General features: G+C 44.7%; 1 protein-coding gene across 1 annotated transcript in view; it reads right to left on the reverse strand.

The window, feature by feature from the left end:
* The window catches only part of LOC138283496 (multidrug and toxin extrusion protein 2-like), a 401,042-nt gene that overhangs the window by 102,262 nt on the left and 276,167 nt on the right, over positions 1–22,613 (reverse strand). The window contains exon 5 of the mRNA XM_069221438.1: positions 5,877–5,943. Within this exon, the coding sequence (XP_069077539.1) occupies positions 5,877–5,943 (67 nt within the window). The remainder of the gene's footprint in view (positions 1–5,876; positions 5,944–22,613) is intronic.

A 22,613-nucleotide genomic window follows, 5' to 3' on the forward strand; every position in this document is an offset into this window, starting at 1 on the left:
CCGCCGGTTTACCGCTGCCCTTAGAATCCCCCATGGCGGCGCAGCTTGCTGCGCCGCCATGGGGGATTCTGACACCCCCTACCGCCATCCTGTTCCTGGCGGTTCGCCCGCCAGGAACAGGATGGCGGTAGGGGGTGCCGCGGGGCCCCTGGGGGCCCCGAAAAGTATTTCAGTGTCTGCTAAGCAGACACTGAAATACGCGACGGGTGCAACTGCACCCGTCGCACCCCTGCAACTACGCCGGCTCAATTCTGAGCCGGCGTCCTCGTTGCAGGGGCATTTCCTCTGGGCCGGCGAGCGCTCTTTTGGAGAGCGCCCGCCGGCCCAGAGGAAATGTCTGAATGGCCGCCGCGGTCTTTTGACCGCGGTGCGGTCATTCAGCGGCGGTACCCTGGCGGACGGCCTCTGCCGTCCGCCAGGGTCAGAATGAGGCCCTATGTCTCTAAGGCCCTTGATAAGATCCACTTAGGGCCTAAGATGAAAACCTTTATCCTTGCCAACTTTCAGAACCCACTGCCAAACTCAAAATTAATGGTTCCTTTTCCCACCAATCAGGCTCACACAGGGCACCCACCAGGGATGTCCCTTGTCCTCCCCTTCTGATGGAACTGCTAGTGGACAAAATCCAGGCTAATCCAGTGATTAGAGGAGTGGTGGTTGATGGCGTAGAAAACAAGCTGGTTTTATTTGCCGATGACATCCTATGTTTTATAATAGACCCTAACACCACAATCCCAGGACTGATGGAGGTACTAGAAGCCTTCTCCGAAGTATCAGGCTTTAAAATCAACTTTTCCACGTTACGAGGTATGGGTGTTGTAGCTCCTCAAAACAGCCTAGAAGACCCCATTAGAAGGAATGTTTTTTTCATGGGAGACATCGGCCATTACCTATCTGGGGATCTATATGGTGATCTATGTGCTGCCCCAGATGAAGGATATATATTCCTACAACATCCCCCCACTTCTCATTTTTCTCTTCAAGGATCTTTATCGCTGTGGGAAGCTGGAGATTTCATGGGTGGGCACCCTTTATAGTTTGAAAATGATCTTCATGTCCCAGCTCATATATGTCCTCCAGACCCTTCCGCTGACCCTTCCTCCCTCGCTCCGTGAACATATCTGTGCTAAAATGCTCGATTTTGTATGGGGACAAGTCCCTGAGAGTAGGGAGAGAGACCCTGAACAGACCTGTCTCAGAAGGTGGCCTGGGTGTCCCTGACATTGCAACCTATATCCTAGTCACACAGCTTCGCTCTTCTCTTGACTGGAACCATGACTCTGAGAGGAAACCCTGGATCCAACAGGCATTTTTTCCCTCCCCTCTATCAGGACTGCTGTAGCTCCCAGTGTCATCCATAGCAGGAGCTAACCCATTACTACCCTTGACATCATTACTTTTAGCCTACTGGAGAGGTACAGCAAAGCTAAGCGTTTCTGACCTATCCTTTTCAACTCACTCCCTTGACACATAACCCTGACTTTACCCCCAAACATCAATCCTGGCTTCTTTCACTGGGTTCAGGCTCTTCCCCTATCCTCGGTGACTTCTACGATCATGGAGACTTGCGTATGCAAGGAGACTTAGGCCCTCATTATGACATTGGTGGGCGGCAGAGGTTGCCCACCAATGCCATACTGCCAGCAGGCCCCCTGTGCGGCCTGAACCCCGCTGGGCTAGCGGGTGGAAACAGTGTTTTTGCCCGGCAGCCCAGTGGGGAACAGGGCCTTAACATTGCAGCCGGCTCCTAATAGGGCCAGCTACAATGTGACAGTGCAGCAGGTGCAGCAGCACCTGTTGTGCGTTCCACTGCCGGAATTCGGGCAGTAGAATGCACGATGGGGCTGTGCATGGGGCCCTTTCACTGCCCATGGCAAGTGTGTGGGTAGTGCAGGGGCTCCCAGGGTCCATCGAGTCCCCTATTCCGCCAGCCTTTCCATGGCAGTGTTTACCACCATGGACAGGCTGGCAGATGGGGACTCGTAATACCCAGGGCAACGCTGCTTGCTGCACTGCCCTGGCATATTACAACAGCAGAGACTGCCAGGCTGCAAGCTGGCTGCAGCCTGGCGGTGTTGGTGGTTAGACCGTGGCCGCTCCGCCACAGTCATAATGTGGCAGTTGGACTGCCACGACCGCGGCGGTCTAGTGGCTGCCAGGGTCATAATGACCCCCTTACTCACCAAATTCACCCTAACTCACTGCAACATCTACAGGGTGAGTCATGGTGCTTTACTGGGCAGGCAGACCCTCAGCACATTGACACACCCATTGAGTCCCTTTATCTTAACAATGACTGACATAAAGGCATATCATGGCTATAACAATACCTCCTGCAGCTGACACCCCCCAAAAAACACACCTATGTATTGCAATAGGAAAGAGAACAGGCTACTGAGATATCTGACGAGACATAGGGGGCTATTTGACAGAAAGCAGCTAAATAATTGATATGCATCTGTTACAAGAAGAATGCATATAAAATATTGCCCCGCTGGAATCTCACACTGGTTGGACTTGCCAGGGTTCAGATTTGTGTTGAAAGAGGTGTGGGGAGCGAGGCATATTTTAACACACATATTGGTCATGCCCATTGATTCAGACATTTTGGGTAGAGATCCAGCACACACTACAGACCATCACAAATGTTCAACTACCACTGAATCCACTTAGAATTCTCTTGGGGGACCCAGAGACAGGTGGAATCTTTCCTACAATGACTCCCCAAGGTCGCTTATTCACCTACTTGCTCCTAGCAGCTCAGCTGTGTGTGGCTCAAATGTAAAAACAACTACTACCTCCTTCTTTGAACATAAGGTGGGGGACATTTTAGTCCCTCTATGCTATGTAAAATTTGACTGCCATCATCTGTGACCGAGTGGCTAAATTTGACGTCATATGGCGCCCCTCTACTACCTACCAAGCATTTGCAATAAGCAGGAGAGCTTCATATGACAATGTCATAAACGCTACCCAAAATACTTTTTGCATCCGACATCCACATTATGTCCTCCTCTGACTTTGAGGAGGGATCTATAGAAACATAATTGCTACATCAATGAGAACCTTGATTGGCATTGCTTCACTTTCCCTTTTTCACTTTCCTTCCCCATCTCCTCTTTTTGGACTTGTCCAAGGAGACATAATGAGCTTGGTTTTATTCAGTGCCCTACTTGGGCGGGGTTATGCTTCATTTGACTTTCTCACTATAAACATGAGTATGTGGGCTGCGTCTCCCATTTTCCTTGATTAATGTTTAGTGCTTCCAGTGGAACTGTACTGTGTGTCATGTTCATTTGCCTTACCTGAACATGCAAAATAAAATTGTTAAAAAAATGACACACAAGCCAAACTCACCATAAGGTAAAATAGTTATGTTATCTCGAAAGACTAAGGGCCAGATGTATAATTTTTCCTAATAGCGATTATCTAATTGCGATTTTCTGCAAATTGCAATTAGGTAATCACTATTTGAGAGAACGAAACTCCAGGAGTTTCATTTAACGACTCCTAGCTACAAATCGATCTACCTCATTAATATTCAATTTGCGACCAATTGTGAATGGCTACAGTCACAGGGATGGTGGCCTGCTGGGCTCAGCAGACCACCACGCCTGTGATTGCTTTTAAATAAACAATCTTTTTTGTTTTGAAATGCAGAACGTTTTCCTTGAAGGAACACTGGAAGTGTTTAAAAGAGAAAAATGAATTCTTTTCATTTTTTAGGAGTAGGCAGTGGTCCATGGAACCACTGCCTGCTCTTAAAAAATGTGTCTGCATGCATTCACAAAGGTGAAGCGGCCCCTTAGGACTCCTAAGTAGGTGGTAAAATGAGAATGTTTTGCGACCGTATTTCGGTCACAAAACATTCCTACATACCTCTGCGATTCGGTATTAGGAAGGGATGCCTACGACACACCCCTTCCTAATACCAAATCAGTATGTAGGGCCAGATGTAGGAAACACTTTGCGACTCGCAAACGGCAAAATTTGCCGTTTGCGACTCGCAAATGCGTGTTTCCTATGCAGAAATGCATTTTCCGAATCGCAAATAGGAAGGGGTGTTCCCTTCCTATTTGCGATTCGCAGTGGTATGCAATACCATTTGCGACCGCATATGCTAAAGGTTTCGGATTTTTTTTTAAGTGCAGCTCGTTTTCCTTTAAGGAAAACAGGCTACACTTAAAAAAAAAAAAACTGCTTTATTTAAAAGCAGTCACGAACATGGAGGTCTGCTGACTACAGCAGGCCTCCTTGTTTGCGAGTGCCCATAGTCGCTATGGGGCCACAATTTGCGACCCACCTCATTAATGTTAATGAGGTGGGTCATTGCGACCCCAAAGCGACTCGCAGACGGTGTCTGAGACACCGTTCTGCATTGCAAATTGCGACTTGCAAGTCGCAATTTGCAATTTTGCTACATCTGACCCGTAGTCAATTTGCGATTCGTTAGCAAATGCATTTTTGTGATAGCAAAAAATGCATGAGACGTCTGGCCCTAAATGCTTAAAATGTTAAAACAAATCCAGTTGAAAAACTGCTCTATAATCCATGCAAATATCTACTCAAAATACATTACAAAATAGTTGAAAGTTAATACAGATCGAAATAATCAAAACTTTGTTTATTCTTTATCACTTTACTGATTTATTTCTATATTGAATGAAATTATGAAACATACGGAAATGTACTTTCCCACAATTTGAAAAGCTTGCTCAATGCATTTCAGAGATATGTCACCCACACACAACATAAAATTATGGCCGTGTAATGGTGAATAATGCGGATGTTTTTCACCTCAGAAATCTGAGTGACATCATAGACAGCTCGAGTTTTGCACAAGTTGTCTATTTCATGTAACTAAAACACTTCTGTTGAAAGCAGCCACGTATTTCACTTAGCCATCTTTAATTCTATAGCCTGTAGCCAGATTTATTGTAATGGTAATGCTCCTTAATAGCTTGCAGCTAGTTTCTTGGTCCCCCTACAGTATCAAATGAAGGCACATCAAGATAGTTGAGAAGATGACACCATCTGGTCAGGACAGAAAGCAGAGCAATCTCTCTTTGTGCATTAATATACTACATCAGCACAGAATTTTAATGAGCATCTTCATACTAGAATGAACATTGCATGCTTTTGGACAGCGGTTCCTAATCTGTGGTCCAGGGATCCATAGGGATCCGCAACACCTGCTAAAGGGGTCCACGAGTGCTCAGAAAATTATTAAAGATTAATACAGTGTATAAAAATGTAGCTGATGTCCTCAGATTGCTTTGTGGGGGCAGCAGACTTGCAGCAAACAGAATATAGAAAGGGCGTTGGGCAGTTTTAACCTTCCCTTTCAAATTAAAGTTCAGATTTTATTATATTATATTTAAATTAAATATTTCGGCATTTGTGTGTTGTTTGAAGAATGCTTGCTCTGCATTTTTTTATATAGTTTTGCAGTTCAAATCATTGAATTTGCATGGTCTAAAATACTCTGCTTTCTTTAAAAATTTAGTGGGGTCTCCGCATTCCAATGAGCATTCAGTGTGGGCCCCGAGATTCCAGTAATGATTAAATATTAGAAGGAGGACCACAGAGGTCAAAAGGTTACAAACTAGAACTCTAGCATACTGTGTCACCTTTCTGTAATGTGTAAAACGTATCAATATGATTCTTCGCTCTTTGAGCTGGACCAATATTTGGCAATTCAGCAGCATTCTAAAACAAAAGAAATATGAACAAACTAGAACATCTGAACCCCTCACTCGAAGAAATTTTAAATAATTCATAAGCACAGCAGGTATTGCTGTAGGAGAAACATGTTCACATCAGGATCGATTAGTGTTTACAGCCCCTATCCTCAAAATCAATAATGTAGTACAAACCTGAGGAGTGTGTGTAGACACATTTTAGGGATGCTGGCTTCTGCTTTAGCCCTGTTCGCTCTTCCGCCTAGGAACAAACAAACCAGGCAGTCAGCAAAAAGACAGAAACATATGTTCTAATATATCAAATTGACCTTTCAGCTCACAGCCATGCACAGAAAGAAAAATACCTTTACAGAGACCCTAACCAGCCTCCCTGAAAGTATATTGCCACTAGGAACACATAGAGACCCATCTGATTCTCTCTAGAAACGCTAATAAATGTAGATGCTTCCTCTTCTCAGATGTACATTGGCTTAGAGGTCGTAGTAAATCTTTAGAACAGTATACATTTTTAAAAACTTTATTTTCATTTTGGTTAACAATCAGGCGATAAAGGATGATCATTTTAGCACAGGCAAGTTACATGGGACAGATGTAGACCAGTACAGATCCATAGCAAGCACAACAGTGCTTCAAGCTGAATATACAGTGCGGTGATCTACATGCAACAGCAAATATGAACATTACTATCACAGCTATATATACTTTCACTGCTTTTGCCCATGAAGAACAGCAGGCACTGTTCTTTTGTGTACTGACATGCATACTGTATTAGAGGAGCCTTTGTCTCAACTCAGTATCACCCCACACGAATGACAAGTGTGCAAGCAAAGTCACCAAGTAAAACCAGCAATCGGGGCCACTATGCGGAACCTAGTGCACAGCAGCACTCATCCGCACATCCGCAACTTTCCTTATACGCATCAAGTACTCCTGGTATGGACCCCATATATTCCTTGGGGGGTTACAAGGCGCATAAGATTGTGGTAGGCATCTGATTGGGTATTACAATATGTCATGTCAGTATGCCACTCTTGTACTGTGGCAAGGGGGCCTTTCATCCAGTGCATTGCTAGTCTACGCTCTACCTGTAATAGACTTAGGGCCACTAGTCGCCGGTAAGCCATTGGGACATTTCTGTCATAGCCCAGAGGGGCTATTAGCGGTGTACAGGTCAAGGCCTCCTGTGTGATCTCCTCCAGTATTTGGAATATTGCAAGCCAGATACACTGCATACCAGGACAGTACCACGCTATGTGCACAAAGCCCGCATCATTCACTCCACAGGCGGGCAGCTGGAATCATCACAGAGGCCATTTCGGAATAGTTGAGCTGGGGTTTAATTGTCGATTGAGGTACTTGAAGTGTAAAAGTCAGTGGTGGCCGTTCAGGGACACGTGTGGATTATAGAGCAACAGTAAGTCCAATGTTTGTCACTTATGTCTATGCCCAGGATCTCCTGCCAGTCACAGTGGGCCTTGGCAATGCCAGGTTGTCGAGTAGGCATATTGGAGGTCATTACAACCCTGGCGGAAGGCGGAGAACCAGCGGTAAGAGCGCCAACAGGCTGGCGGTCTTACCTTGTGGAATTATGACCATGGCGGTTACCGCCATGGTCATCCGCCGGTTCTCCGTTCCGCCCGCCGGCCTGGAGACCTGGGTCTCCCGCCTGGCGGCCGTCACTATACCGCCGGCGGTATTTGGACCCGGCTTACCGCCGTGGATTTCCAGCGGTTTGAACCGCCATGAAATCCATGGCGGTAAGCACTATCAGTGCCAGGGAATTCCTTCCCTGGCACAGATAGGGGTCTCCCCCAACCCCCACCCCCACCCCGACTCCCTTCCCTACCCCCCCACCACCCCTGCCACCCCCCAAAGGTGGCAGGGCCCCCCTCACCACCCCGACCCCCAACATCACTTCACCCATACCCACACGACACGCACGCAGGCACCACCTACATACTTACATGCACACACGCCGACATGCATGCCTACATCCACACACACAGTCATACACGCACACCCACATTCAAACACACATCCTTACAGACATACCCACAGACATACACGCACTCATTCCCATACACACAACACCCCCGCAGGCATTCACGCACTCACACACCCCCTCTACATACACACACGCCCATGCACCCACACAACACACAACACCCCCCACCCCCCTCCCCTCACGGACGTTCGACTTACCTGGTCCGACGATCCTCCGGGAGGGGATGGGAGCCATGGGTGCAGCTCCGCCGACACCACACCGCCAACAGAACACCCCCACGGCGAATCACAGGCAGTGTTCTGTTGGCGTGGCGGTGGAGGTGGAGAAACCTCCACTTCCCCGCCTCCCGCCAGTATGGCTGTTGGCGGCTCTCTGTCCGTAAAAGGACAGAGAGCTGCCAACGGTCATAATAGGTCGAGCGGCAAACCGCCACCAATGGCGGTCTTCCGCATGGCGGTCCCTCGGCGGTCTTTAAAAAAGACCGCCGAGGTCAAAATTACCCCCATAATGTCACAATTATCTGAAACGTTGACGTCATTTGTAGAAAGTGTTTGAAAGTTGGTAGCTCTGATGGTTCAGTGGGTGTACCATCTAGTAAGACTTGCGACATGCAACATGCTTGATAATAATGGAATTGTGCAAGTAAAGTTGCTGTGTCACACTATGCACTGACCTGAGTCTAGTCACGAAGAAGCCTGTTCTCGAAGAAGTCATCCTTGTATTGTATTTCGGGCCCCTGAAGTGAGGCTACAGCCGCCTTCTCTTGCCTTAATGGAAACCACATGCACCACTCCAAGGGGAGCCGCAGGTAATTGATCAAGGTCTTGGCTTGCAATTCCACCAACTTTTCAAAAATAACTTTTCCTTTTGAAATTCGGTTTTGTGTAACATGTTCATGTTTTAAATTGTCGTTCTACATGCTCATGTGTCCCTTCGACATGTCATAATTGACATTGTTTTTACATATATATCTTAGGTTGAGCTTTTAGTAGCAATTTTATATGTCCTTAGGCTTTGAACCACCTTCAACCAACAAGGGGAGGGTAGCTATTTTAGCCATAGCTCCATGCACGTTATTTTAACACAGTAGGCCAAGCCGCTGCACACCTTAACCTAGATATATTTTATTCGGCTTTGTTTTATTATTGTTGTAATAGCAACTTTTACGGTCTTGTTTTATTTTCTGTTTGTCTAACAGTTTTTGCCTAGGCCAGCACTCTGTTCTCAACAAGACATTCTTGATCACTCTGTGCTTCTTCCAAGGCTACAGCACGGTACATTGCCGGTGAACGTGGTAGAAGTTTAATATCCAACATTCGTAGAAAACACAAATCCTTGCATAGGGACATTTTCCCAGAACATCAGCTGTGTTGTTATAAAAACACTTCCTTGTCCCTTACATGTTAGAGGGAGATTCCAGCCAGAAAACCACAACTGTATGCTGATTGCCCAATGCTTTGCTACAGATGCAAACGCAGACCGCAGGCCTTTGCTCAGGTATGGGAGATGATGTCTTCTCAGGGGAACCTGAAGGGCAGAGTTGGAGCTTAATATGCTGTGCTCTATCATAGCCTAGGTAGGAGTTAGTTTATTGACAATAGTGACAGTATGATAGCGTTATTCTCATGCTTCACTATTCTCGTCACCATTTTAATACTGTCATGTTGTGTTGTCCTGGTTATTGCAGCTCACGCTTTGCTATCTAAGATGCAGTCATTTTATTAAACTAATTATTGAAACATATACTGCCTCTGTTTGTCATTTATATATGAGACTAAATGTAACTGAGAGAAACGGATGAGACATGAGTGATTATGGCTTCCCTGAGAAACCAAGTATGTTATGCGCTCGGCTGCCCAGTCATCCCTATCATTGGGCAGAGATGAGGCACTGCTAGTTAGCCGGAGCAAAACCCAGATTGGAGCGACTTATTAGAATAATAAGAGCCTACGCGACATGGCAGAGGTATTGCATGGTGCCTATGTTTCCTAGCATGTGAAAATTGCACTTCAGTCTGTCGAACAGAACTTGGGATAGTGACATAAGAAGTGCTGTACCCAGTTCTGGGTGAAGATGCAACAAGTCCACCTGTCCATAAAGCCAGCAGTAGGCAAACATGCATTCCGCCTCTCTGTAAGAAGCTTCAAAGTCTGGGGCATTAAGCTCTCCACATCCCATATGGTAGGTGTTGGAATGTGACTTTTAAAATCAAAATTAACATGAAAAGCTTGCAATATATTCTGTGATGAAGCTGCATAGAAAATGTGTTAACGTAGAAAATAATGCGCACGTTTGAAATGTGCCCACAGGAAGTGGCTACTAATGCATACGAAGACTAATGAAACTTATTAATGATGAATTAATAATGTAGTAATGTTTTAAATTTGTATTAGCATATTATAATTAGAGTCATGTATTAGGGGTTTGTTAACTAAAGGGAAACATCCATTTTACGACTTTCTTTTTATGAAAGTCGTGGTTCACGAAAGCGCAACAACTCTTTTTTTAACCACGACTCCGTTATTTTGTGCCTTAACTACGTATGTTCTGAACAACAAACATGCGTGGTTAAGGTACAAAGAAGGGAGGACAACGCAGGTGAGAAGGGGTTGACTAAGGTAAGTGGTGGGTTTAGGTTTTGGGGAGGGGTGGGGGGTGGTGGTTTTAGGTTTTGGGGTGGGGTTGGAGGGGTGGGGGGTTTTAGGTTTTGGGGTGGGGCGTTTTTGGTTTTGGGGAGGGGGTGGGGGGTCAGGGGGTTTTATGTTTTGGGGTGGGGTTGGGGGGGTGGGGCGTTTTTGGTTTTGGGGTGGGGGTGGGGGGTCAGGGGGTTTTAGGTTTTGGGGTGAGGTTGGGAGGGTGGGGCGTTTTTGGTTTTGGGGAGGGGGTGGGGGATTAAGGGGTTTTAGGATTTGGTGTGGGGTTGGGGAGGTGGGGCGTTTTTGGTTTTGGGGAGGGGGTGGGGGGTCAGGGGGTTTTAGGTTTTGGGGTTTTGGGGTGGGGTTGGGGGGTGGGGCATTTTTGGTTTTGGGGAGGCGGTGGGGGGTCAGGGGGTTTTAGGTTTTGGGGTGGGGTTGGGGGGGTGGGGCATTTTTGGTCTGGGGAGGGGTGGGGGGTCAGAGGGTTTTAGGTTTTGGGGTGGGGTTGGGGGGTGGGGTGACGGATGTAGGGTGAATGGTGCCCATTACTAATGCTTTTATCAGGAATGCCTTTACAACGAAATATCGTTGTTAAGGCATTTGTGGTAAAATCATTAGTAGTAAGAACGAGGTCGGTGTTCCGACCTCGTTGTTAAGGCAGTAGTTGTTTTTAAAGTCAGTGTTCCGTCGTACAATCTTAACTAAATTACTAGGCCTTAGTTAGAGAGGGTCTGGGCCTAGCTGCCTAGTCTCATATTAAACTGTGTTTTTCAAATGTGCAATGTGCTGTTTTCCTGAAGGACACGAAACTGTACTTTTCCAGAAACTAGAGATGTGTGTGTAACCGTAATAAATTCTTTCTCATGGGACCCGACTTGCTCAAGGAGACATTCTTGCTGAATGCAACAGTGTAATTCGTAACAGGTGCAAGGCTGCCTGGAGTAGGAGAAACAATGGGACTACTGACTGGAGCGTGAAATGTAACTTTTTTTACCTGACATTCCAACCAATGAAGACGTCAATAACATGGGCCAATCAACGACATGAGAGCTGTGTTTTGTGGAAAATTCTAGTGAAATGTGTGAAGAGTTATTGGACAGAGATAATGATGCACCAAATGTTATCCAATAGGGAATTAAGGGCTAGTTCGACAGTTTTGATTTAAACGCATGACCCGAGGAGAAATTAGCCATTATTCGGACATTCCACTTTAAGCCATATATTGCTATTATCCTTTTGAGACTTTGCCGATATTTAAACCATCCTCTATACTTACTTCTACTTCATATGAGGGAAGAGCCTTATTCTTTAGCTATGCCATATTGAGACATTGCCCTGTCCTATCTTTACTGATGGTGAATTGACTGATGTCCTGAGGACGAAGATTGACACTGTTTGCTGATTCGTTGGAGGGGTAACTATCTGATGATCCTTGTAATTGTCTGTTTGCCTTTTCTTTCTAGGTACCAACTGCTCTTTTGATAGAGGCCATAGTTAGATGTTTTCTAAATTCTTGTTTGCCAAATTGTTTTGCATGAAGCCCAACATGCTGATGCTAATTCGAGGTTAGTTAAGGTGCTCACAAATATTTGACCCAAATAGACAAATGACTGGGTTCTTGCTTTGTTGAATCTTGTATTCTATGACTTTGCTAAGCTGTTCTTAATAATGATGTGTTAATGCTGAATGAATATTTTCGATGTATTGATTAATTGCGTTCTAATTATAAATCTGAAGAGTTACAAATGAGATTGATTGCTAATGAGATTAACAGAGATGATATTAGACTGTCACTAATAGGGAAATAAATGTTCAAATTCTTAACTAAATTGGTGTGGTTATTCATGACTGAAAGGTCATGGTGTTTTCACTTTATTGATTCTTATTAAATGTTATTGATTAACTTGTTGATTAGTTACTGTGAATATTGATTGTGTTATTTATATTGATTTGTATTGCCAAAGAATACCTCGTTCTGGGAAGTCTCCGAACGTGGTCAAAAGGTGCATCGGCCTAGGCGTGTCTCCTTGTAAGTTTACTTATTAAGGTTCTGACGCGCTATCAGTTTTGGTAGCAGAGGTAATGGTTTGGCCCTTTGGGGCCCCAGAGCAAAGGATCACTGTTTGATAGGATTGATAGTTCAAAAGGTCTGGTAGAAATTGATGGGCGTAGTTTGGAAGTAAGCAAGGTGTATCGGAAAATTGGGTATTGGGAAAATTATTCTTTTTCAATGATGCTAATTGGAGAAACGATGTGCCCCTAAGTCCCGAATGACTTTCCCGGAATCTCGGAGCTTGCTGAAGGGAGTTTGAGCATGTTCTTGGCATTCTAGTGATAGTGTGAATGAAGTAGGGTTTGCGCTTGCACAGCTTATGCACACCGCAGGTGAATTGTGAGGTTTGTGTGGATTTTAGGCCAGGTGATGATGTTTTAGTAGGAGTATGTGTACTACGCAGTATGAGAGTAGGGAAGTCGGCAAACTTCATGTGAGTGTGGCGCTTTGTGCTCAAAATTGTCCTGCGTGGTCTAAGACTCCGGAGTATATTGATAAGTGTATGAGACACTTGGTTTATGTTGTAATTTGCGCGGTTTAATAGGTCGATGGTGAAATCAACGAGTCGTGTATGAGTCAAAATGAGTGAATGGAAACTTCGATGGAGATTTGGTGAGTTCTAAAGTGCACTAGAACGACCCATTGACAAGTTGAGAGTAAAATTTGCAGGTCAAATTTTGCTTGCGAGTGCGGGATCTGAGAAGGAGAGAGTAGTGGCAGAGGTTAAGCAAAATCTTTGTAAAGTTCTGAAGCGATTGTGTTACCCTTTCCTGTAGTAAACCGGCAAATTTGAGTTTTTGTTGGTGCTCGAAATATATATTGCATTAGTCTGTGTGAGTCAAGAATGAGGAAGACAAGCCACAAGACTTTGTCAGCCGCAGTGTGTGTGAGTGTGACATCACTGGAGCCGCGCTGGGATAGTGAGAAGGGTTGCGTGCGGATTGGCAGCCGTCTGTGAGAGGCAAGTGGTTGAGAAGGTGAGCGAAGAGAGTTCTGGGAATTAAAGTCACTTCCTGATTCGATTGTGAACAAAATAAATATGGAAAAATGATTTTTTTCAAGGCTTTAAAGAGCGCTTTGAGGGGAGATGTACATATTACCGCCAGAGGATACACCGCCTTATGCAGTAATGGAAGAGAGGGGAGTCGCGCCATGTCTTTGGCTAAAGCAATGGTGCAAAGCGACAGAGAAAGAAGGGTGTTTGGCGTTTCCGGAGCACGGAACGTTCAACATAAGGGTTTTGGAAAATTTGCAGAGGGTGCTAAATGAGCTAAAGCCACCTCCGAGGCCAGCACAGTTTGAGGCGTTGGCAATTTGGGAATTGATGGCAATACGACAACATCAACAGAAATTTGAGAGGAGAATGAGAACAGCAGAAAAGACACGAGTGGAGGCTAGGTGGGATAGTGCACAGAGAGTTTGGAGTAGAGAAACAATAGACGGAATAAGGATGTTTCCAGCAATAGCTCAAAAAGGTGAAGACAAAAGGGGGAAAGCCACTTGTAAGACTGACAAAAGTCCTTCCAAAGACAAAAAGGCTAAGAAGCCCTGGTCAGAGATGGATGACTCGGACGATGATGAGTTCCTTAATAAATTACTGAATGATCGACCTCCGCCATATGCAATAGACGACAATAGACCGAGTACTAGTGCATGTCCCATAAGTTCGCCTCAAAACAAGGGGACAACGAATCCGGTACAGGTTAGTCCTGTCTCCACACCAGTTCCGGTGCAGAGTCATATTAGTGTGTCCACTGCTCCAGATATGCAATCTCAGCTACAGCCACCACAGGTACAGAAACTTTACTTTGATGTCCCAAACTTAGAGACCACAACAAATCTGATAGTGCCGTCAGAGCCGGCACATTCGAGTTCAAAGCTGATCCAGACTGATACAACTCCACCTTTACTGCCTCAGGTACAGCAACAGATGATTCCGAATTACACTTCGGTTACAGGACCGCAGTCAGCCATAGCACCGGTTATGAACCAGAATATGGTAGTTAATGCTCCACAGGTTTTGGGAAACAGGCAGACGGCAGCTGCCATATCTTTGCCCATTACGGTTGGTCGACCAGTACCATTGTATGCACAGGCGAAGCCTAATGTATGTGGTCAAGGGATAATGACTCAAGAGATGACAAGAGGAGGGTTCGTAGGGAGCTCTCAAGGGATAACTCCAGTGGAGCCGACATTCGAAAGATCTAGGTCCTTGTTAGACTTTAGTCTGATTGGGGCTCCTCCAGATGCCATGAGACAATCAGGTTTGGAACTGTTAACTCCGCAGATCTCGAGTGCGAATATACCACAATATATATACCACAAACACCGATAGTGCAGGCTGGGAATATCTCCTTACAAAGTTTAATGGTGCAACAGCTGAACGATTGGTTAGACAAGTTAAATTCACCGCAGACTACTCCTGCAGCAGCAGGGAGGACAGAGGGAGAAGAATACATGAATTTTGTGAGATTGGGCATGGAGGCAAATGAACTTGTTGAAGGGAGCATGGGAGTGAACAGGTTAGAGTCATACACTGAGGCAGAATTAAGGTACTTGTGTCCCAAAATAACTGGAGAAGTGAGCAGGGTGCACCAGAGGTTGGCAAATTTGGCAGATAAATATGGAATAGACTTAGAAAATACGAAACATTTGAAGAGGAGTTACAGGTTAGACTAGAGTGCACAAGTTTGGGGAGCAATAGAGAAGTAGGAAGGTAGACTGGCGAAGAAAAGAGACAAGAGGAAGAGCAACTACATAGAGCAGCCAGCTAAAGCCTCACAGGATGCTGGGACGGTAAAGATGTTACCAATGAGAGAGACTGCCGGAGGGGTTCTTGTCCATGTTCAGTGGACTAGAGGTGATATTCTGTCATTTATGAATGATTTTCCCAGGTTAAGGGAGAAGCCAATAGAGTGGTATCAGCACACAGACAGGTTTGTGAAGCTTACGAAATGTCTCTGGGAAGACCTTAATACTCTCTTTGAGATCATAGTCCCAGCTGATTTGTGGCTTGAGTGCAAGAGAAATGTGGATTGGCCAACCGCCGAACCGGCAAGGGATAGAGTCACAGGAGCACCGTCTCCTGAGGTGATGAAGTATTACTATAAGGTGATCAAATTCCTGAAACAGAGAGTTTCGCCGATGAATATTGATTGGCAAAAGATTGATCGGACGGCGCATGAAGTCAAGGAGTCGATACATGCCTATTATGAGAGGCTGTTGAAGGCGTTCAAGCACTACAGTGGTACAGAGGTTGTTGAGGCGAAGGATATGAATCACCTTGTGTTTAGATTTGTCGAAGGGTTGAGACCTGAGATTAGTCAGATGATTAAGAATCACTGGATTTGCTGGCAAGCAAAGCCGATTGACGAGGTGTTGCAGTATGCGAAGTACTGTAGTGACAAGATTGAGTTGAAGCAGAGGGAGCTGAAGGAGAAAGTGATGGTGATGCAAATTAAGGCAGCACAGTCAGGGATGCAGGGAGGTTGTTTACAACAGATGGTGCAACAGCCGCAAGGAAACAGGATATTTCAGGCGCAAGTGAGAGGCAGAGGTCGAGGAGGTTTTGTGAACAAAAGTCCAGACTTGAACACTATAGTAGTTCAAAATGATGTACAGGGGAAGACATGTGAAAGGACCGAGGCTGAGAGGTCCTAATCCGAACTTTCAGAATAACATGAATCAGATGCAGGGTTTCCAACCCGTCCAGCAAGTGCAGATGCCACGTATACAGCCGATGCAGATGCAACAAATGCAACAGCAGGTTCCTATGGTACCTAGACAGCAAATGCAAGTGCCTCTAGCACCAATAGAACAGCAACAGGTGATGCTTCCTCAACAGGTCACAGGTCAAAGAATGAGTCAAAATAACACATTGCAACAGTTCCAATTGCGTGGTGAGAATGGAATAAACGATGAATGGTCGGATGAGAGTTCAGATAGCGAAGAGTGTAGCTTGCTGCATCCCTAGAAGTAGATCAGAAATGACCCTATGTGCAAGAGAAAGTAATGGGCCACAAGGTTTCATTCTTGGTTGACACAGGAGCTACACGCTCTACAGTCAGAAGTGCGGAGGTTCCAGAACTGCCTCTTTCGGGACGTACAGTCAAGGTACTAGGAGTGGCAAACCAGCTACTGACTAACCCGATCACAGATCCAGTGCAGGTAGAGCTTGGCACTTTTCAGGGATTGCACAGATTTGTGGTTTGCAATTCAAGTCCCCTGTCCCTACTGGGAAGAGACTTACTTTGCAAGAGAAGGTGTTGTGTTACATGTTCCAATGAGGGGATTGAGGTTCAGACAAACTGTGATGATGAAGGCGATGAAGAGCAGGTTTCAGAGCCTGAAACGGAGACTACAGACGAGGAATATCCTCTGATTAACTTCTTCCCGATGTTCACAGCGGCTGATCTCTCGGCAGACTTGCAGGGAACAGTCCAAGAGAAAGTGTGGGATTTGACAGGGAAAGAAGTAGAACTGATAAAAGGAGTAGAACCAGTTAAAGTCAATGTGAAACCAAATGCTGTGTTCCCCCAGGTACTGCAGTACCATATGACGCAAGATGTCCTTATAAAGGTGGCGCAAATAATTGTAGACTTTGTGAAACAGTGAGTCTTGAAGGAGGTAATGTGCAGTCCATGTAATTCACCAATAATGGGGCTGAGAAAGCCATGTGGGAAGGTTTGGATTGTTCAAGACTTGAGAATAATAAATACGTAGTGGTGAAATGCTGCCCAGTGGTGCCAAATCCAGCTGTGATTAAGTTCCAGGTTCCATATGATGCAGAGTGGTTCACAGTAATTGACTTGTCCCAAGCGTTCTTTTCTGTGCCTCTTCATGAGGACAGCCAATTTCTCTTCAGTTTCAAATTCCTGGATAAGGTCTACAATTGGTGTCGAATTCCTCAGGGGTTTTCGGAATCACCTTCCATATTCAATCAGATACTGAAGAAGGATGTCATTGGAATTGCCTTTCCAATCGACTCTAGTGCAGTACATTGATGATTTGTTGATTGCTTCCAAAATGAGGGATGAATGCAAGTATGATTCGATTGCCTTACTGAATCACTTGGGAAAGAACGGACACAAGGTGTCCCCGAAGAAGTTGCAATATTGCCAGAAAGAGGTGAAGTACTTGGGTCATCAAATTGAGAAAGGGTTGAGGAAATTATCCAGGGAGAGTAACTGCCTTGTTACAGATGAATCCCCCAACGACACGGAGAGATGTTAGGATGTTTCTGGGAATGATGGTTTACTGTTGTCAGTGGATCCCGAATTTTTCAGTCATCTCCAAGCCTTTGGTGAGACTGACGGTTAAGGAAGGGCCAGATGTCATAGTGCTGACAGAGAAGGAAATGAAGGCGTTTACTGAGTTAAGTGAGAGCATGTACAGGGCTCCAGCTTTAGGTATGCCTGATTATACAAAGCCTTTTGTACTGTTTTGCCATGAACGTGATGCATGTTCTTTGTCTGTCCTGACACAGGTCCATGGAGGTGTAAACCGACCAGTAGCATATTTTTCAGCTACTTTGGACTCAGTTGCAGCAGCCTTACTGGGTTGTCTGCGTGCAGTAGCAGCAGTTGGTCAAAGCCTCACACAGTGTGAAGGCATAGTGATGGGACATCCTCTAACAGTCACAGTCCCTCACTCAGTTGAGATCCTGTTATCCCGTACCAAAACACAGCACATGACAAATGTAAAATTGACAAAATATGAAACGATTATATAGGGGTCACCAAATGTAATGTTGAAAAGATGTACAGTGTTGAACCCGGCAACTTTGCTCCCAAATGAAAATACAGAGGTTGAAGATGTTGAATATGTAGAACATGCTTGTCTTGAGGTAACAGAAATGTGCACCAAACTGAGGCCTGATATTAAAGATACCCAATTGGAAGAAAATGACCAAATTATCTTTGTTGATGGCTCCTGTTTAAGAGACTCAGTAGGAGTGCTGAGAGACGGATACGCTGTATGTACGATCTCTGGTATCCTGGAAGCGTCTTGGCTCGAGAGAGCATATTCTGCTCAAGTGGCTGAATTGGTTGCTGTTACTAGAGCTTGCCATTCCGCTGCCCAGTTGAGGGTGATTATCTATACCAATAGCAAATACGGATTTGGAATTGTTCATGATTTTGGCCAACTATGGTCACAGAGGGGTTTATTGACCTCTTCTGGTTTTTCAGTGAAAAATGGTGAAAGAATTAAGGAGTTGTTGCACGCGATTCAGTTACCTCATGAAATTGCCGTGGTGAAGTGCAGTGCTCACCTGAAATCACAAGACTTTGTTTCAATGGGAAATGGATATGCGGATCAAGTCGCAAGGTTTTGCGCATTGAACTGTATATCGTTTAAAGATCAATGGGAATTGTTACCTGAAACAGAAAATGAGACATGCACAGGTTACACATTAAAGGTGATTGACACGTTAGAAGAATTGAGATTGTTGCAGGGACGTGCCAGCAAAGATGAAAAGCGTTCTTGGGTTAGGATGCAATGTGTACAAAGACCAGATGACTTGTGGGTCTCAGGCGAAGGGAAAATGGTTTTGCCAAACAGTCTTCTGTCACAATTTGCAAGGTTTTACCATGACCAAGCACATATTGGGAGGGATGCCATGATCAGGTTGTTCAAAATTGACTGGTTTAATCCGAAATTCAGACAAGCTGCAGAAGTGATCTGCCATAGGTGTATCATCTGCCAACAGATGAATGCGGGGAAAGGGACAGTGGTGAATTTGAGCCACATTGGGTGAGCTAGAGGTCCATTTAGCAGAATGCAATTGGATTTTATTGAGATGCCTGTGTTTGGAGGTCTGAGGTATGTGTTGGTGATTGTTTGTATCTTTAGTCACTGGATTGAAGCATACCCTGCACGTAGGAATGACAGTCTCACAGTCGCGAAGCTGCTGCTTAGGGAATTGATACCACGTTTCGGGTTTCCGATCTCTTTAGAATCAGATAGAGGAAGTCACTTCAACAACGAGGTGGTTAAGCTATTGTGTGCAGCATTGAACATTGAGCAGAAGTTGCATTGTAGTTACCTCCCTGAAGCATCAGGACTAGTGGAGCAGATGAATGGTACCCTGAAGTTGAGAATGATGAAAATGTGTGCAGCCACGAATTTGAAATGGCCTGATGCATTGCCTTTGGTGCTAATGTCAATGAGAAATACATCTAACAAGAAAACAGGGCTGTCCCCTCATGAGATTCTCATGGGCTGAGCTCTGAGACTGCCCGCAGTGCCTGCGAATGCTCTTGTGAATATCACGGATGATATGGTGTTGGACTACTGCAAGGGTCTGGCTGATGTGGTCCGCTCTTTTTCTCACCAGGTGTAAGCTACCACCCTGCCACCGATAAGTGATCCAGGATACAACTTGAAAGCTGATGACTGGGTTGTCATCAAGAAACACGTAAGGAAGTCATGTTTGGAGCCACGTTGGAAAGGGCCATATCAATTGATACTAACGACTACTGCTGTGAAGTGTGCGGGAATTCCGAACTGGATCCATGCCAGTCACACGAAAAAGGTGACGTGTCCAACTGATGAGGAAGTTGAGTTGTTGAAAGTACCAGCAACAAAGAAGGAAGTCTCAGGGCCAGAGAGTGATCGAAGGGGAACTGAGACAGAAGGATAGCCCGTTGAGGACGGCTTGGTCACTCCAGTAAGAGACGAAGGAGAGGAGACCCAGAGGGGTGACGGTGAGCCTATCTCAACTGAGGCACCGGGAGATCCAAATCAGAGGGAGGTTCTCCCAGAAGCAGACGAATGTGGAAATGAGCTAGAGCCTCTGACAGACCCGGAAGGTGAAGAAGTTGAGACAGACGAGAGTCAGAGTGTCCGGACTCCTCCTGAGCAAATTGCAGGTCCATCAAGAGAAAACACCATAGAGTCAGAGGAGGGCGAAGGGCTGCCACAGGAAAGATCAAAGACCAGAGAGACACTGAAAGGAGATAAGTCGCCAGAGTTCCAAGTGAAAAAGGGAAAGGTGGTTGTCGAAGATGCAATAGAGGAAGAGGTTGATACAACGAGGAGAGAAGATCTAAGTGAAGGAGAGTTGCAAGGTAATCACAAGTTGAAAAGAAAGAGAGTAGCACACAGAAGGTACGCGGGTCCTGAATGGGCGTATGCAACGTCAGCTGAATGGCAACAAGAGTTCTTGGCGTTTTGACGTTCATGTTAAATGGACAGGATCCAGCGATCCCTGGGATCTATTATATATATGTGGACTTAATGCTCATTACCGTCTTCCAAAGGGATGGAATGGGACATGTTACTTGGGGAAAGTTTTCCCAAAGATATATCAACTTGACGATTTGAAAAGGTTTCCAAAAATGTCTGAATTACATCGTACTAGACAGAAGAGGGAGACTGCTGCTGGTGTAGTGGGAGACATACTTGGGGCAATAATTCCTTCAGTGGGAGTTATCATAAACTCCATAAAGATTTGAAAGTTGTCTACTATTGTGGATAACATGCTGACAAACTTTTCAGGGGCTATACTCCTGATAGATACTGAGCTTGCTGTGGAGAGGGCTATGACTCTTCAAAACAGGCTTGCTTTAGACATTCTTTTAGCTAAAAATGGCGGAGTCTGTAGGATGCTTAAAGAATGTCATTGCTGTGCTTACATACTAGATAATAGTAATGAGATTAGAAGTATGCTTACTAACTTAACTAGGGATAGTACAGACTTGAAGGAGCTGAAAGAACCACATGTTTGGGAAAAGATTGGGAAAGCATTTGTTTCAGTAGGAAATTGGTTTAGTAGTATTTGGCATGGGATATTGTCGAAAATAATACAGGGAATATCGATTGTTATAGCTTGCTTATTTGGATTATGGGTGGCATGTAAAATTTGCAAAAGAATAAAATTGAAAGTGGCGAAAAATAATAAGAGGAGGGAAGAATTATTCAGGGCAAAATCAAACGGGGAACAATTAAGGGAAGAAATTGAGATGAGAGAATTTTAAGATGTAAAATTTCTGGGGGGAAAGTTTGTGTGCTGACAAGAGTCATCAGAGGAGTGATTGTTGGAGTGTGTCTTTTAAAATCCAAATTAACAAGAAAAGCTTGCAATATATTCTGTAAAGAAGCTGCATGGAAAATGTGTTAACGTAGAAAATAATGCACAGGTTTGAAATGTGCCCATGGGTAGTGGCTACCAATGCATACGAAGACTAATGAAACTTATTAATGATGAAATAATAATGTACTAATGTTTTGAATTTGTATTAGCATCTTATAATTAGATTAATGTATTAGGGGTTTGTTAACTAAATTACTAAGTATTAGTTAGCGAGGGTCTGGGCCTAGCTGTCTAGTCTCATATTAAACTGTGTTTTTCTAATGTGCAATGTGCTGTTTTCCTGAAGGACACGAAACTGTACTTTTCCAGAAACTAGAGATTTGTGTGTAACCGTAATAAATTCTTTCTCATGGGACCCGACTTGCTCAAGGAGACATTCTTGCTGAATGCAACAGTGTAATTTGTAACAGGTGCAAGGCTGCCTGGAGTAGGAGAAACAATGGGACTACTGACTGGAGCGTGAAGTGTAACTTTTTTTACCTGACATTCCAACCAATGAAGATGTCAATAACATGGACCAATCAACGACATGAGAACTGTGTTTTGTGGAAAATTCTATTGCAATGTGTGAAGAGTTATTGGACAGAGATAATGATGCACCAAATGTTATCCAATGGGGAATTAAGGGCTAGTTCGACAGTTTTGATTTAACCGCATGACCCGAGGAGAAATTAGCCATTATTCGGACATTCCACTTTAAGCCATATATTGCTATTATCCTTTTGAGACTTTGCCGATATTTAAACCATCCTCTATACTTATGTTCCTCCATATGAGGAAAGAGCCTTATTCTTTAGCTATGCCATACCGAGACATTGCCCTGTCCTATCTTTACTGATGGTGAATTGACTGATGTCCTGAGGACGAAGACTGACGCTGTGTGCTGATTCGTTGGAGGGGTAATTATCTGATGATCCTTGTAATTGTCTGTTTGCCTTTTCTTTCTAGGTACCAACTGCTCTTTTGATAGAGGCCATAGTTAGATGTTTTCTAAATTCGTGTTTGCTAAATTGTTTTGCATGAAGCCCAACATGCTGATGCTAATTCGAGGTTAGTTAAGGTGCTCACAAATATTTGACCCAAATAGACAAATGACTGGGTTCTTGCTTTGTTGAATCTTGTA

This window comes from Pleurodeles waltl, chromosome 3_1, assembly GCF_031143425.1.
Source record: "Pleurodeles waltl isolate 20211129_DDA chromosome 3_1, aPleWal1.hap1.20221129, whole genome shotgun sequence".
In the NCBI taxonomy this organism is placed as follows: Eukaryota; Metazoa; Chordata; class Amphibia; order Caudata; family Salamandridae; genus Pleurodeles; species Pleurodeles waltl.